The following is an 18,493-nucleotide window of genomic DNA, read 5'->3' as shown; positions in this document are numbered from 1 at the left end:
TTTAAATTTCATTCTGCAAATTGTTTCCGTAAATATGTCTTCTATCTTACAAACCACAGCTAAGCTTAAGGCCTAAATACAAATGCATTATATCACTTCTCGACTTCCACGGTTCTTGTATTTATGCCACTATTAAACGCACTATCACCAAGTGAAATTCTCAGCACTTTATGCTAAAGCCCATTTAGAGCGAATTGATAAAATAAACGTCCTATTATGGAAACAAGTTCGCTAAACACCGTCTGTGCTGAAAATTATTTGCACTCGGCACTGGTCTATAATTACTCTCCTTATAGCTCTTTGGTGTTATAAAGATGCTATAGACATCTCATTAATGACCTTTCACTTTTGAGATAGCATCCGCAATTGCAAGTAAGGGACGCTTCTCAGAATTTTGGGTAATGAACATTTCTCTTTAAGTTTGTGGTAGCAAAAAGATCGTTATGTTAACGGCAGTATGGCATTTTTCGATGTTGTAACTTCCAAAATTATGTACTTGTAGTTTCTTCGTATAGTTGTAATGTCATAATAATCACTTGATATAAGATTATAGGTGCAAAGAAACTTTAATATAAGCGGTTATGTGTCGTTTAAATGTGAATTACGTATCAGCTTAAATACATATTATGAACTGATACATATGTACATACCAGTACATATATATAAAAGTCGGAGAGGCATTAGGTCAAACCATTAGGCATATGCCGTGGTTAAGTAATTAATAGATTGAGGCGTTAGTTTGCGGCAGTCAACGTCAATAAAAGTGGAAGTTAATATACCCAATATTTGGTGGTGGTGTTTGTGACTGTCGTTGCGCTTGTGTTATTTATTTTATTAATTTTATGCGGAGAGTGGGTGGGAAAATTAAATGCATGAAAAAATATTCAACACAAGCGCGGCTATTTTGCACGATTTAACCTTCACTGGGTTCGCGGAGTAGCTAATTAATAAATTTTCGTAGGCCTTGGGTCCGAATCCGGCTCGCACCTCTGAGTTACTCGAAATTTATGTGCGAAGTTTAATTTGAAATTAACTGTAAATTTTCGGTGAAGAAAAACAGCGTGATTAAAACTGCACGTCGAATTAGGTTCACGACTCTCGGAAAACGTGTAAAATCCCCAACCCGTATTGGCTCGTGGTGGCGGAATATTGCTTATGCCTTCATCTGAGAGGAGACCCGTGCCCACCAGTAGGACGTATAAATGGGTTGTTGATGATATATACATGGCCATATATATAATTATATCTCCAGGTACCGCCCTTTCCGCACCTACTGCGTTTAAAAACTTTAAACTATGCAGGTCTATTATTTAATTATAAGTTACCTGTTGTTTGTCTTCCTAATGGACATATTACTTTTTCTTTGTTAAAATTATTTTACCGTCTAATTTGAGTGAAACGTGACGACATGTTATTGGTTTACTAACAAAATATCCCATGTAAAACACACAATAAACAAATAATAGGTCTATAAGCTCTTTTTTAGAAACATTTGTACATATTTTAATGATTTTAAATATTACCGTTCTAAAACATTCGTCGAAATAGCCGACAAACACGATAATTATCAGCGTGGGTGCCTAACCACTAGTCGGTGTTAACTCAGGAACAGCCTGAAGCGATTCTCATGATGTAAACATCGTAGCCGGAAAAGTAGTCTCTTATTAAGTTCTATAATGACACTTATAAAACTAAGTTACGTCTCAATGTAACACATGACGAAATAAAGATGAGCAAAATGTTTTTGTTCATTTTTTGGTTATAATACCTTAACATAACTAATTTTAAGAGACTAGAAATTTATACATTAATAATACATACAACATTTATTTTCTTAAAGATTGTGTACATCAATTGTTGATTTATACGAGTATATGTATTCGTATGCAATATTATTTAAGTCAGCTTTATTAGCATTAGAGTTCACTGTGAAAGAGTGACTGCCATCTTATCTATTTCTGCCGTCAAGTAGTAATATGAGCGCTTACTGCGTTCCAGTTTCGCAGGGCAAGGTGCTGGTGAAATTATAGGTACATGGGACTTGACAACTTATATTTCACGGTGACGGGCGCAGTGACAGTGCCTCTCAGATCTTTGCGACATAAAGCTCTGAGTGGCACTGCAACTGTCATGGATAAGCGTGTCGCTTACTACCAGGCGCACAACTTGTTCGTCCAGTCACTTGATATCATGTTGAAAAACTGTGTAATTTTTTAGTATATGGCTTTCACTATTTTTTTTGTACGGTATTGTCAACCTAGGAAACAAATTATTCTCTAAATTATTCAAAAGCAAGGCAAGTTGGTAAAAACTCCCTTTATCGAGTAAACTCGCCTTTCTATACCAATATTTTAAATTGTTGTTAAAATATGACTGTTTTTCATGGTGGCTTATTCCAAAATAGCTATTTATTTTAATTATTGCACAGTAGTGTTCAGAATGTGCTATATTTTCTTATGAATAACCCGAGCTTTCCATTGGTTAAAAATAATCACGTGAAAACCGCGTACAAAAACTGACTTTTCGTGTTAGATATGCCAGTTTTTTTTTATGATGAGTTGGATGTTTTTGAAATGGGTAAATGTATCATTTCTTTTGTACAATTAATGTGTTTATATAACTCAACCTCTGTAATGTATTCATTACATGTAACTAATAAGGTTGACGTAAAAATAAATTATCAATGAAAAGGTGTAAAGGACATTTTGGGAAAACAATGCGTTAACACTTCTAACATCACCTTGTGCTCAAACTGTAATGTCAAGGAACATTGAACCACATTGAACAAGTTAATCGCATTGTGTTACATTTCGTTTGTTGTTTCGTTAAGTTTCAGAAGGCTCGTCGCTGTTTGGGCGAATATTTTGGTTTTATTGTAGTCCATTAGGAAGTTTTCTTAATTATCTGTTGTTGGCTACACAGTCATAACAACAATGCAAGGGTAAATAAAAACTAACCTTAAAGGTTACTGTGTAACCCTTGGAACACTCGTTACTGTCCATTTAAACTTTGAATTGTAAAAAAAAATACTGTCATACTACGGTAAAGTGGAGAAAACTGGGTCCATACTAACGTGATGCCTTTTGCGAATCGCCAAACTATTCTGAGACTAATGTTTCAAAATAATTTTGGGACGTGTTGAGTTGGTTATGTAAAACATTCCGTGGAAGAGTCTATTCGACCTCAAATGGCTTTGGTTGATTCCGTATAACTAGTGAAGTGTTGAATCATACACTTTGGAAAAAATATACACTAAAATTGAAGGTATACACTGGGTACTATACGGTGTGAAAACACGATTCGTAAAAATTTTCACGATACACAAAAAAAATACAAGGTTACCTCGGAGTTTTACAAGAAAAACGCTGCATTTAATTGGTACTTTACATATCAATGTTTTTTCGTATCAGCTGAACTAAATAGAACAAGCATACTACACGATGTACAGTTTTCAAATAGCTTTGATTTCGTTTGTAAAAAAATAAATTCTGACATGAAATCCTTGCCGGTCGATCTGACCAAAATGAACCGTATTAGTAGGGGAAAAATTTGAATTCAAGCTGAGATAGTAGACTCTTAAACGTATTATTATGAATCGTTGAAAGTTGTGTAGAAATGTGGGCCCAAATTAACGGTAAGTCTTTTTGAATCAATCTGAGACATAGTACGAAGCATATAGAGGTGACTATGTGAACCGTTCCCTTTAACTATCACATATCTCATGAAAGATATAATTTTCTTTTCAGTTAACATCCTTGAAAGTTCTCGTACTATAATGCAGTAGAGGCGAAGAGTACGAGGAGGGGGTCAAGCTGACTATATAAAACCTTGTAGAGAATAACTAAGTATTAACTTGGCTACCAGCCTCCAATTTATGTAACCTGAAATGTAGGAAAGGCGTGTGGTAGTCTGGTAATGGTATTAAATAGAGTTAAGGCACTATTATTACAGGCGTTTATTTGTTTGTTATGTTTCGTAATGTTCATTTTAAACATTAATAAAGGAATATAGTTATTTAAATTAAAAACCTTATTGTTAACTTTCGTAATTGCTGTATCCTGTAATGGTGCAACATATTTTAAATATTCGGCTTTTCTATGTATATGCATATAGACAGATATACACTTTATTTCTCATACACGAGAACAAGAACAGTACATAAACAACTTAAAACTAATGTGGGGAAAGGGAAAGGCGATCTTATCGTTAAGAGGATCTCTTCCAGACAAGTTTTGAGGTAGAGGAAAGTTAATCGAAACGGGAGACGTAGGTGCCAATGTATTAATACAAATGGTTTGTTTATATAAAAAACAAAAAAATACATTATTTATCAAAAAAGAAATGACGATAAATTATACCTACATAAATATATGTGTATATAAATATACCTAAATAAATTTATACTTAATAGATAAATATATACATAAAAATATATATAAAAAATAAGTGCACATTTGATCTCATAATAATAATTTTGATCAAAATTTCACAATATTTTTTTTATTGTTTACAGAGCATGCCGCCGCCCGCGTGAGGCTATGAGCGGTCGCGGAGTGGGGGGGCAGCGCTGCCAGCTGATCCTGCAGCGTTGCCTCGCGATACAGCTCACCAAGCCCGGCAACGCGCCCGATGACTTCTGGATGTATGACTCTGGATATCTATTATTCCAGGTGAGTACCTAACATACGAATATCGTTTTACTATTTAAACCGCATATGTTCACTATTTAGCAGTAGAGCTCCTTGTGAAAGAATTCGTCCAGTGAAGTACTGCCACATTACTTATTTCTGCCGCCAAGCAGTATTGTCAGCATTACTGTGTTCCAGTTTTGAGGGGTAAGGTTGCTGGTGAAATTACAGGCACATGGGACTTGCCAACTTATGTCACAGGGTGACGGGCACAGTGGCAGTGTCTCTCAGACCTCTGCGATTTAAAGCTCTAAGTGGCACTGCAACTGTTATAGACAGGCGTGTAGCTTTCCGTCATCCACACGACTAGACCATCTCGTCATTTGATATTATTATAAGTAAAAAAAGAAAATTTGCTAAATCCACTTTTTCAGCTTACAATGTGTACAAATAATTCAACACACTTACTCAAGGCGTTTTACTGCTGGCAAAATAATTTAAAATATCTTAAATTACAAATTACTGCGTAGTTAAATGACAACCTCTTAACGACCACGAAGCGTACGTTTTACCATGTCTATGTCATATTCAAAACCATAAAACATAATAACTCTATTGACATATTTATAACATACATGAAATTTGTGAAGATCAAATGATTTAAAGTTGTAGTAACAGGGGTATTACAGTTTAGAATTGTGCGTGTGTTTGTTTGTCGTGAGCAAGCGCAACGAGATGCAGCTTGCGGGTGATACGACGCGTGTGGTCATAATTCAATGGATAAACACTGCGTGGAGCCAGAGCTGTATTCAGGATATGAAAGATTATTTTCAATTAATAAACACCTACTCTGAAATAAATTTAGTCGTCACCTAAAAGCACCTACCTGCCGAACTAAAAAAAATTATTGAACGTGATGTAGCATGTTAGCAGGTGCAGACTGAAGAACCTTTTATTAGAAAAGTCCCTTTACTCAGTAACAGAGTACACTCAAAGTACTTAATAAGTAATTAAATTATTATATTTATTAATGGATTTGACATTCACCGTATTATTATACTGTAATATACATTTATTAGTTATTAAGAATCCATATTGACATTTCTTGTATACACTTGACATTGTTAGTTTAATTAAATATGCATTTATTTATTACTTTAATTAATTTAATTAATTTTTGTACACTACTGTGTACTTCTGACTCACATTTATATAATTATTTTGTAAATTGACGCTTTTTTTTTCGAAGAGTAGCATAAAATGAGATGCAATTGTAGTTGCATGAAATTTGTAATGTTGACAGAAATAAATAAACTAAACTAAATTCGGAAACACTCAGAAGCACAAGCCAAATCCACGACCCTCTACATGAGAGGCAATAGGTCCAAATCACTAGGCTTTTTTCTGTTCTATGTAAGAACCATTAATTCATAGAGGTGAATGAAATGCAAGAAAAGTGAAAAAATACAAAATGGCAACATATACGTAGTGTATGGTGTACTTTGTCAAATGAGTTATAAGAGATAGAATAAATAGAACATGTGTACATAAACCTAAGCTCCTCTGGTTAGCCAGGATTATTGTAATGTGTTTTGTTCTGTAGTTTTGATGTGTAACTAGCAATTTTAAATTTGATGACCGATGACATCAACGGTTTGCACTGTGAGTGCTGGATGAAGAGGTCCCAGATTCGATATCCGGTAAGACCAACTTGGGAAATAAAGTTTTTTGAATTTCATGTTGTCAACCACTCCTGGTAGTACCTTGGAGTGAATTCCAGTGCTTTACTGATTCGCCAGTTTGAGACCAGGTGATTGAAGTGGTGCAAGTAAATTGCTATGGTATGCTGGTGTATGTATAAGGACAATTTTGTAATAATTAGTAAAAATATGATTATTTTGTTTTGGTTTTCTGCCTTTAATTTTTAATTCGTTCCGGGTTTTCTGAGGGAGGTATTGTCTACTATATGTATATATTACTTGAAGTTTATTTAAATATTATTCTGCCTACTCCGATGGCTGCTCATAGGTCACGCAGTTTCATGACAGGGAATGTTTTAGCTTATTTTGATTTAGCATGATTATCTGTCTGAATCTGTCCCTGCACTCAATGATGTGTTAAGCCCGGTCGTTGATTTGTTGAATGGTTTTCAACTGTCTTCCTTTTGTTTGTAATTAAAACCCCAATGGGTTAAAGTATGTTAAATACATTGTTTATTTTGGCGCTTTTTTGTTGGAAATACTTTAAATAAAATGTAAATTCTGGCAACTACTTATATTTTGTTTTTCTTTGGTCAATGATAAGTTTCTTAACCGTTAAACATTCTTGTATATGTGTCTTGTGGTTCATATGAACATTCTTCTCCTTTTGCTTCTTCGGTAATAAGGGTAATAAGGCAGTAAGTACTTCGCCGTACGAACTCTTCTAGAATGAGCTCTACTGCCACTAAATTCAACATTTTTTGGCGTTCCGCTCAATATTTCCTTTGACTATGTCCATGAGTGTATTTATTGTCACTTTATAGTCTATGGACAATGTATAATGTGTAGAATATTATAACAAAAGGCGATACCATAACCAACTATCACAGGCTTAAAAGGGTTTGCCAATCGTAGTAACCCTATGGTCTAAGAAAAAGCAGCAGTAGAGATACTTGTGGAAGAGTTCGTCCAGACAAGTACTACCACCTTACCTATTCCTGCCGCTAAACAGTAATGTCAGCATTACTGTGTTCCGGTTTAGAAGGGTAAGTGTGCTGGTGAAATTATAGGCACATGGGACTTGTCAACTTATGTCTCAGGGTGACGGGCGCAGTGGTATCATATCTCTGAGATTTAAAGTTCTGAATGGCACTGCAACTGTTATGGACAGGCGTGTGGCTTGCTATCAGGCGCACGGCTTTTGGTCAGTGCTTCGTAGAATGGTGTCCGCCTTAGTGTCCTTGTGCGAGATTAAGTGAAGAGTGGACAGAGGGTTATCTGCGCTGAGCTAGTGTTTCTAGAAAGAATATGGAGGCGTGAGGGTAGCGCACAGTTGTAACATACAAGCAGTAACATAAGCTCAACACTACTCAATTGCTACGAATTACAAATCCACCATAGCAACAATAAATTCTGTTAATTACAAGCAATTAAAACAACTGCGTTTAAACACTTCGTGGTTGTTAAAACATCCGCTTCCAAAAGGACGGACGGAAATAGTGCTGTAGTTAAATCAGATTATTTGGATTTGTGGGAGATAAATTAGGGAGTTGTTTTCTTTTAGAATGTTTTGGTATGTTGGATTCCAAAGAAAGAAGAACTTCATGTTCTAATACCAAAATTAATAATGTTGTCCATGAATGAACGTAACTTTCAATTATGTGATAAACATGGACTTCCTTTGCCACTTCTTTCTTTGTAATAATGAAATTTTGTGAAGTGAAAAAATCAATAGGACTGTGTAAGGCTATTATCAGAATACCCCGCACCCCGTAGCGGAGTGCACGCACTCCCGTGCAGAGAGCAGCGTTGTCAGTGTGTTGTACGTGTTTTCTATATAAACTGACATACTTCGGTACAATGTTAAAAGCGCAGCTCCGCAGACCGTTGCGTGGCGCGGAGCAGTGTGATGCAAATTATCAGAATTTTTATGAACATTCTTTTTTTTCTGATATGACTAAATATTGATATCCATAATCATATTGTCGTTCTTAGCGCAAATAAACATGGAGTTTCTTTGGCACTTTTTTTTTACTTGAGACGATCGGACGCCGGCCGATCGGATTGAAGAAGCAATGAAGTCCTGTAAAAGCTAAGTGACCTCGGTACTGGCGATTGGGAGGAGTAGGCTTAGAACCGGAAAGCGAGACAAAAACTGGTATCGGAGATCAAAACTCACTTTGGGTCACTGCATTACTGAAGTAGGGATCTTGAGAAAAATAAGACAATAATACATGTTCCTTACTCGGTTCAAATACCATATATGACTATAAAAATTTTCTCTTCTTTCAACTCCGTACACATTCCATCAAAACATGCTACATCACGTTCAACAATTTTTTTTAGTAGCAGTAATTGTCAAGTCATGGCCGTGGAACATATAACGACTGATTACTAGCAATACAGCTCCGTGTAACAGAGTTCGTCCAGGGATTTTTAAAAAATATCAAGTGACGGGACGAACAAGTCGTGCGCCTGAGGGTAAGCTACCCGCATGTCCATAACAGTTGCAGTGTCACTCAGAGCTTTAAATTTCACAAAAATCTGAGGGGCACTGCCATTGCGCCCGTCACCCTGAGGCATAAGTTGACAAGCCCGTGTGCCTGTAATTTCACCAGCACCCTTATCAACAGGAACACAGTAATGCTGACATTACTGCTTGGCGGCAAAAATAGGTAATCTCTACTGCTACTAAGCAGGGGTCTTGAGAAAAAAAGTCAGTGTTACTTGCAACTTACTCTGTTCAATAGTTATATATGACTATAAAAAAATCCTCCCTCCTTTTAACTCTGTACACATTCCATCAAAACATGCTACATCACGTTCAATACATTTTTGCTATTAAAAATATAGATTCAGAACTACTTATTATTTGCTACTGAATAATAAGTAGTTCTGAAGAAAGTCATAGCCGCGGAACATATGACGACTGATTACTAGCAGTACTGTAAAGGAGTTCGTCCAGGGAAATACTGTTCCATACCTAGTTCTGCAGCCAAGCAGTAATGTGAGTGTAACTAAATTCCAGTTTTGAAGGGTGTGGGGTGCTAGTAAAACTACAGGCACTTCAACTAAATGTCTCGAAAGGTTGTGTAAAGTTTGTACTGCACTGTTATGGGTAGGTCAGTTGCTTACCACCAGCAGCAATTTGTTGGTCCCATTGGTATCGTAAAAAAATGGACAAGGAGAATGCCGTATTTATAAACAGATTTGGCTTACAGTTGCAAGTACAAAGACGTCCCACATAAGTCCAAGGGAGCGTTGGACTCGCCTAATTCACACTGAGTGGACTACATAGCCAATGCACATGTCGGCTTTTATGTATCATTCCGTGCAAGTTACGAGCGATGGTCATTTGTTCGTGCACCGATGACTTCAGACTTTTTACGGATGTTCGGAACTTTACCTTTTCTTGCGACTGTATCACTTTCATATGGCATCAGAACTGTTAACATACGTTCACACATGTCATTTCGTGGGCAAATGCGGTATTTTAGGAGTATGACCTTGACACGCATTCATTTCTTATTTACTAGTAGTAGCGCTCCTTGTGAAAGAGTTCGTCAAGTGAAGTACAGTCACCTTACCTATTTCTTCCGGCATGCAGTATTATGAGCGTTTCGGTTTTAAAAAGAAAGGGTTCTGGTGAAATTACAGGCAAATGGGACTTGTCAACTTATGTCTCAGAGTGACAGGCGCAGTGGCAGTGTCTCTCAGATCTTAACGATTTAAAGTTCTGAGCGGCATTGCAACTGTCATGGATAGGTGTGTCGCTTAACACCAGGCGCACGACTTGCTCGTCCGATCACTTAGAGCATAAAAAAAATAGAATATATTTTTATCTACACACATATCATAAACTCTCTATAATGTGTTCAAAAACCACAAATTACGACCAGTGTAAAAGTAAACTGTTTTGTTAGCACAAATTTCTTATCTGTGAAAATGTTATTATTGCTCTAAAATAACATCGAATTCGATGTTATTATTACATTCAAATTTCGAACATCTCTGAAAAACAAAACAATTTGATTGGACCTCAATTCTAATATCAGTCGAGATGAAGTTTTATTCGAAATGAAATGTCAATAGCAAACAATGTTGACAATTTTACACGTTACTTGATATCGGACGATATGATAGTTGGGACCAATTCTAGTTTGTCTATGAATTAAAAATAAAAACTATGATTGTGTGACATGAGAAAAGTTTTTATTTGCCGCCGTTTCGCCAGTCGTAACATGCGGTTTCTGAACACATCACAGAGAGCTTATAATATGTGTGTGTAGATAAAGCAGTGTATGTGAGATGTTACTCGTGAGATGTTTTTATGAAACTCGCCTGTCGGCTCGTTTTATAAACCCTCACTCGTGTTTTAATGCCTTTCATTACGTAACACTCACATAAACTACTATTGTGCTTGCATTGACTTTTTAATTTTCGATCGCAACATTGTCTAGAAAACATTCGCCTGTTGTGCATTAATTGTAAAGGTATGTACTATGACTATCATTTCAATGTGACATACATTCTTGAAAGTTTGGTAGCAAATCTCTCTAAAGGTGTCGGAAAACCTATCGTGATGTAACCTACATGTTGAAGAGGGTTTATAACACAACCCGATGGAACGGATGAAGTTACCAACCAACCCATATGGTCTTACAATAGTGAACTATGGCTTACATCTTCGTCGTAGAATTCTTTACGGGTACCCGTCGATGGTGATTATGGCGAACAGTACTGCTCTGTATGGCCATTTAAGTTTTTATGTTGTACATTAAATCCGCTTATGAATACTTTATTCGATTTCCCCCGTCTAATTCGGCCGTACGGTATTTTTTACCGGTAGATTGATATTATTGTAATTAACCGATTTCTTTGTAAATATCCTTCCGAAGTTATTGCTGTAATAATCATATAAACAACTTTTATCTTTTATTTAGCAATAAAACTAAGCACGCTATCAAAGTGAATGTTTAACTGAACTCCTTACCTATATCTGCCGCCAAGCAGTAATATCATCAGCATTACTGTGTTCTGGTTTTGAAGGGTAAGGGTGCTGGTGAAATTATAGGCACATGAGACTTGTCAACTTATGTCTCAGGGTGACGGGCGCAGTGGCAGTGCCCTTTAGATCTTTGTGATTTAAAGCGCTGAGTGGTACTGCAACTGTTATCGACAGGCGTGTGGTTTACCATCAGGCAAACGACTTGTTCGTCCCGATACTTGATATTATAAAAAAAGTCTACTTTGCAGTTATTTGTATATATGCACGACTATACACTGTAAGGTGAAAAATTATAAAACAAAAGTAAAGTGTGACAAAACTAAAGATATTAATCATTGACTTACAAATAAATGGACGACGGGTCTAATACAAAAACCACGAAAAAAATGTCCCAAGTCAACCTATTCGAAATTTAAATTGTTATGTCATCGCAGTATCGCGCTGTCCGTAGAACAAATGAAGACTAAAGCGGAGTGTCGCGCTCTGTATACGATTTTAGCGCCTTACAAGTGCGGACACTTTTTAGCGCGGATCCGACGTCCATATAATTGTAAGTCAATGATATTAATGTATAAGTAAAAAAAGGCGCGTGTGACGCGATTGCGCACCTCCGCCATCTTGCTGTTGGAGACACAAGATGGCGGAACCGCGGAAGGCAAGAAGACGGTTGCGTCCGACCGGCACCAATAGAAGCCGAGTGCTGTAAAATTTTACGTCTTCGAGTGCGGATTAATTACGGCGATATAGTACTAATTTAAATTACACTTCGTATCATGAGCCCGAATAGACACTATGGAATTGTTTCCCAGGTTGTGGATTGTGGGTACCACGCACACGATGAAGCAGCTTTCTTTCACATTATGACGCGGAAGTCTTCTATCTGTGCCGCGGCGAACATTTCTGATGAGGTGCAATAGCATAGCAGCCATATCAGTACCTATTCTAAAAGCATTCTTACATCGTGAACAATACATTGTAAGCTCAACTAGTATAAAACACAAGCTCTACTTTTGTATATGAAATAAAATGAATCATGATTACCGACAAAGTGATCCAATATTCGAACCGCTCGCTTCTCGCGTTTTACGACACTGTAATCAAGTGCATCTAGTTCACACTGCAATTTGAGACCGACTGGTCAAGCTATTTGCGCATTTCGAACTTTGAACTCAGTGCTTATAGTTACTGAGGCTATTTTAGTGTGGTATTGCTCGTAAGGATGTATATTACATTACAAATTTAGAACGACTTGAAAAGACGTGGTCCAATAAGTAACTCAATTTTGTATATAACTGTAATTGTTTGCAAGAGCGCTGGTAGCCTAGTAGAACGTTGATTGCCTCTCAATTTGAGAGATCGAAGATTTGAGTCCTGTTGTAAGTTACGTACATTTGTCAATATTTAGCAGCAATACCTTCCTAAGTTTAAAACTTACATTTAAAAGTATTTGAATTCAAAAGTCATATTACAAAATTGTAGACTACGTGCTAAATAAAGATGTATGGAAAGACAACGAGAGTCTAGATTCCACAAAAATATGATTCAAAATCATACTATAGCATTTAAATTTATTCGAAAAGAGTAATTCTTAGAGTTTCTTGCTCGTTCTTTTCATGGTAGTGAACGAGCAGTAGCTTAAAAAATAACGTTTTCAAGTGGAAAAATTTTACTGGAATAAATGATTATTTGAATTTGACTTTCTGGAACGGTGAAGAAAAACAGCGTGATGAAATGTATGTTTACAAACCTTGAAAAGCTTGGGAAGTACTCAAATTGGTCTAACGATTGGAATATGGCCTAAACCCGCTTCTGATAGGAGACCCGCGCTTTGCAGCGGGACGTATAATGGATTGAAGATGATAATGGTTCATTTTCCCTTTCACACTACACATTTTCTAATCTTGTTGAGTGATAACTTCTTTTTAGAAAGTATAAATTTCGTTTCTTCATTACTAAAATCTTAAACAGTGTGATGAATGATTTGAAAATATTACTTATTTCTTGTTATTCTGTCTTGAAACCGCAATTCTTTTTGTAGAACATTATTACACTATTTGTTTATTATACAACATCACATGAACGTCTCATACATTACTCTGTAAATAAGTAACTAAAGCCCTTGTTTTACTTTATTCTAATTTATATTAATAATTAATAATAAATTGAACTTAATAAAAATTCATTCAATCAAATAATTTGTAAAACTTAATTTAGCGTAAATTGGAATGTTTTCTTTGTAAAATTAAAAATAAGGTATTTAATTAATAACTATTGTAACTATAGTGAAAACATGAGGTGGTTTGCAGTAATATTAGACATAACTGGTTGAAGACTGTACCACCTCAGTCAACCGTGACCATGGGACCTGTAAAGGGACCGAAACGTCGGTTTGTTTGAAAAAAACAAATATACGCGATTTAAATCCGGAAAAATAGTTTCATTTCCTATGTGTAACAATCGCGAAAACCTAAGACCTCGATATGTACACCAGTACGGACTGGATGCTGCAAATAAAATCTGGCGGATCGAAGACCTCAAGAACAAACGTGCGCGCGCCCTAGCTGCGTTAACTTTTCTCAAAAAGTGCCGCGACAATAACATAGTTCCAACATGCGTTAAAATAACTCCGCGAATAGACATCTACGGTAGTGAACGCATATTCCGCCAAGCCAGTAAGAAATTATTGTGCAAACTAATCCACAATAACCGTTATTCAATTCAAAAGTTTGACAATCAGATTAAGGAATTGAAGCACTTGTATTATAGAACTCGGAAATAACAATAGTACCTCAACCTCACACGCAGGCCCGAAACAATAAGGAAAAGTTGGTTTTTTTACAGAGGTAAGCCCGGGGGGTTTTAGTGGGGTAGGCCCTCCAGTCTGGAGGGAGAGTCCCCACATAACCCCTGAGTCTCCCTGGGCTCAGGGGTATTCATAAAGATTTCCCCCCCGTCAAAAAAAAAGGCCCGAAACAATAAGGAAAAGTTGGTTTTTTTACAATGATCCGGCCGGAGACCGAACCGAAAAACCGGTGAGCAAGCCACTTGTCCAAGGAGGTCTTTTATATATTCTGTACATCGCGGTTTAATTGTAAAGTAGGCATATTCTAGAAAATCTTTAATGGGCTTGGCGTCATATAGTATGTACATTTTAGATGTTTTTTAACGCATAGCCCCGCATTAGGAAATCCTGCATCGTGGGTGCCATGGACACACACATATGTAGACAACCACAAATTACAGCCAAACATGTCGAGAGAAATAAATGTAGGTCATACAAATATTTCTCCAAGCCCGGGAATCGAACCTGGGACCTCTGCGTGGCAGTCCTGTATAGTAACTGTTCGGCCACGGAGACTGTAAAAAAAAGACTGTGGATTTGATTTAGTAAATCAATTAAAAAATAATACTTTTCCGATATAAAAGAAATCCTATTAAAGTAAACATATTCACAAGCATGTTTATAAAACAGAATACTAAATTTGATCACGAGATCTCTATTAAGGTTTATTTATTTCCAATCTACGTTTTTTTATAGGATATCTAAAATCTAGATCATTCTAGTGTTTCTAAAAGTACTTTAATTCTAATATCAGATAGGTACGTTAAAATACAATCTTGGCACATAAATCAAGAGGTTATTACAGTGTATCACGATCACTACCGAATAGAAAGCCATGGTCATAGGTCACCGTGGCCCAGGTCGGGTTAGTGTCCCTTTATAAATCATAATACGTGATATTTTGTTGCTTATTACGTCTGTCTTATGTACCTGTTTAAGGAAAATGTTGACAAGAATTTATAAGGGAGTATTATCTTTTATGTTGTGTTTATCGCCTTCATATCGAAATTTAATATATGCATTCATATACGAGACACACAAGGAGGGCAAGTACCTTAAATATCGCAAGTTTAAATTTTACTGAAAAAAGACTTAATTTTGATTTTAAAAACAATTCGCACTGCATTCAAAGATTTTACGTTAAAGAACCGGGAATCGAAAATTATGTATTTTCCCCACTTAAAGATAACACATGGTCAGCCAACATGAAACCACTACTGGGCATAGGCCTCTTCTTTATTGCGCCAATATTTTCGATCCTGCGCCAGACCATCGGGTTGGTGGTCTGCCCCCTATCCTTTTTGCTCGTTTTGGCCACCATTCCGTGACTGCTTTGGTCCATCGTCTGTCTTCTCGTCTTGCCAAATGTCCCACCTACCACCACCATAACCTCGTGATGCGATTAACCACGCCATATACCTTCGTTTTACGTCGAATTTCGACGTTTGGTACACCAGTCACGAGAGAAATGACCAGCATAGAACGCTCCATTGCTCTTTGTGCCACTTTAATTTTGTACGTATTTTGCTTAGTGAGCGTCCATGCTCCCGTACGGTAGGTGAGGATCTGTAAGACACATTGATTATATATTTCGACTTAAAGACGTCTTCTAGCTTACCAAAAGCAGCTCACCCTAAACCGATTTAAAGATAAACCACTTACGAATTAATCAACGTTTTTTATTAAATTAAATTAAACATTCAAATGTAATATTGTTGTACAAGTTTCGCTAGCATGACATGATATATTTCAGTCAATTGTCATTTGTTTATAAACGATCAATTGCTTCAATTTTCACATTCAAAAATAAAACCATATTGCGTCTTCGAACTAGACGCCTATAGAAGTGCTGCAACTGTGCTTCTAACCTTGTATGAAAATTGTGTCACCACTGCAGCTCTTCTATAAGCGTCTAATTTCTTGGCGCCCTTAGACTAAGTAGGAATTATTCGAGACGATACGATATCTGTCAAAAAGCACTAATATCAGAATATTATCGGCATCGAAAGGAAAGTACTGCATACCAAAAAGTATCGATACTGTTACCGCAATCCTTACCACGCTTTTCTGACGGTAATATGCTGTCGCGTCCCGAGTCTAGGTTCGTGTCTATTTAGTCGTTATCAGGCGGGATAATTAGCTTATTACAAGGAGTCAGAGCTTTCAATTCGTCAAGCGCTAAACATTTTTAACAAAAAAAGGAATACATATTCTACTATAGACAAGTTGTTTCCATTTAAGGACGCTTGCTTGGGAACAATTATGCATCCAAATAACGTTCTGCCAAATAAAAAGCTATTTTCTACTTATCTTTACCAAAGTCTATTTTGTATAAAGTATGTCATCATGACATGTTTTCAGAGCGAATAGCGGCTAAAATCTTTTCATTGTTTTTGGACTTAAGTCCGTAGTGTCACGTAATGTTACCTATTATTATGGACTATGATGTTTTGTCTCTTCAGATCGCTAACAATAAAAACGAATTGTAAAGATTTAGGAAGAACATTGTAAATTTCAATGTTTTAGAAAAATACAATAATGTGTAAATACAGGTAACCTATCACAAACTCGAAAATATTTTTGTCCGAAATAACGTTTGTTCGAATTTTCATAACACCGAAAACCGAATTATAACGAAACAGTTGTTCTTTCAGGATATGTTAAATGTTTATCGTACAGACACGATTAGGTTAGGTTAAAAATTAAGGTTAGGTTAAGTTAGGTTTAAAAGAAAAAACATTTACCTCTCAAAATTACTTTCGAGGTTATGAAATTTCGACCAAACGTTATTTCTGGAAAATGTCATTTCGAACTACTGATAGGTAACCGTAAGTACAATAAACTTGAGCAGCAGTAGAGCTCCTTATCTATTTCTCCCGCCAAGCAGTAATGTGAGCATTACTGCGTTCCGTGCATTATTGCGTGGTTTTGGAGGGAAGGGGTGCTGATAAAATTACAGGCATATGGGTCAGTGAGTGAGTTGACGATGGCAGTAGCCCACTCAGATCTTTGCGAATTAAAGCTCTGGGCACTGTAACTGTCATAGACAGGTGTGTCACTTACCAGCAGGTGCACGACTTGTTTTTTCCATCACTTGGTGTCATAACTGCCCTGAAACAAAGTTTACTAGTCCCATGTGCCTATAATTTCACCAGCACCTTTACCTTTCTAAGCTGGAGTGCAATAATGCTTACATTACTGCTTGGTGGAAGAAATAGGTAAGGTGGCAGTACCTACCAGGAAGAACTCTTTCACAAGGAGATTTGTAACTAGTATTTTGAAAGCTTTGAAGCAGAAATGGTTGCGGTGAGTTATAAATAATCTTGAATTGTATATAGGAGTCGCCAAAACTTTTTTTAACTGAATTTAGTAATGACAGCCTTAGAAATAAACTGTAATCGTCAACTTTGAAGGTTAAAAACAAAATCAATTATAATTCTTATTAATAAATAGGTTTAAAAAAATTACATCGCATTTTAACGCTTTCCTGAATCAATTCAAGGTGTTCAATGTTTTCTATTTCCTCAGATTTATTTAATAATTGAATAATTTTACGTTAATGAGAACAAATTGTGACGGTTTATTGGTCTTTTACGCCTGGTTAATTTTAGATCTATTGCGGAATTTGTTAAAGGGTTAACTAGAGTTAGAGGGCAATGAATTTGACACAGTTTAAAACGGCATCGGCGATTTAGATCTTGGACGGTTATTTTTTTTTTCATTTTATAAGCAAAGGCAAGCCACACACGTCTTCGTTGTGAGTTTGTTTCTTATCTGGACATTTGAACCCCTAAGTCATTCGTCTCGTACAACATTAGTTTACTTATTATTACTTCGTATAATGGCGCAGTGGCAGTGCTCCTAAGATCTTTACGATTTAAAGCTCAGAGTGGCGCTACAACTGTTATGGACAGGCGTGTCGCTTATCACCAAGCGCACGACTTGTTCCTCCCTTCACTTGGTACAACAAAAAAAGATGGTACTGTTACAAACCCTATAAAACCGGCCAGCATGTTTGTTTAAATTCACACGTTCACATTAGGGAGAACCATGCCCAGCAATAAGACGTACAAGTGTTGACAATGATGACGTTTTTATTTACATAATGTAGTAGATAATGATATGTCCAATTGTGCAACGTAGGTACGTATAAAGATAAATTATCACACATACGAAGAACAAAAAAGAAGAATAAATAAGAAAACAAACTTAATTTTTTTTAAATGATTATCACTAGTATCAGGTTTCTTACCACGGTATGACTTCTTTTTATTTTCCCGATATTTCGGAACGGTTGCACGCTCCATGGTCACGG

At 36.4% G+C, this 18,493-nt stretch overlaps 1 protein-coding gene across 1 annotated transcript in view; it reads left to right on the top strand.

Annotated features, from left to right (window-relative positions):
- The window catches only part of LOC113236641, a 229,229-nt gene that overhangs the window by 108,975 nt on the left and 101,761 nt on the right, over positions 1 to 18,493 (top strand). The window contains exon 2 of the mRNA XM_026472803.1: positions 4,514 to 4,670. Within this exon, the coding sequence (XP_026328588.1) occupies positions 4,539 to 4,670 (132 nt within the window). The 5' untranslated portion in view covers positions 4,514 to 4,538. The remainder of the gene's footprint in view (positions 1 to 4,513; positions 4,671 to 18,493) is intronic.

The sequence above is a fragment of the Hyposmocoma kahamanoa genome, unplaced genomic scaffold, assembly GCF_003589595.1.
Source record: "Hyposmocoma kahamanoa isolate Upper Pololo Valley unplaced genomic scaffold, ASM358959v1 92, whole genome shotgun sequence".
Lineage (NCBI taxonomy): Eukaryota > Metazoa > Arthropoda > Insecta > Lepidoptera > Cosmopterigidae > Hyposmocoma > Hyposmocoma kahamanoa.
This window is presented reverse-complemented; position numbering and strand designations above follow the sequence as displayed.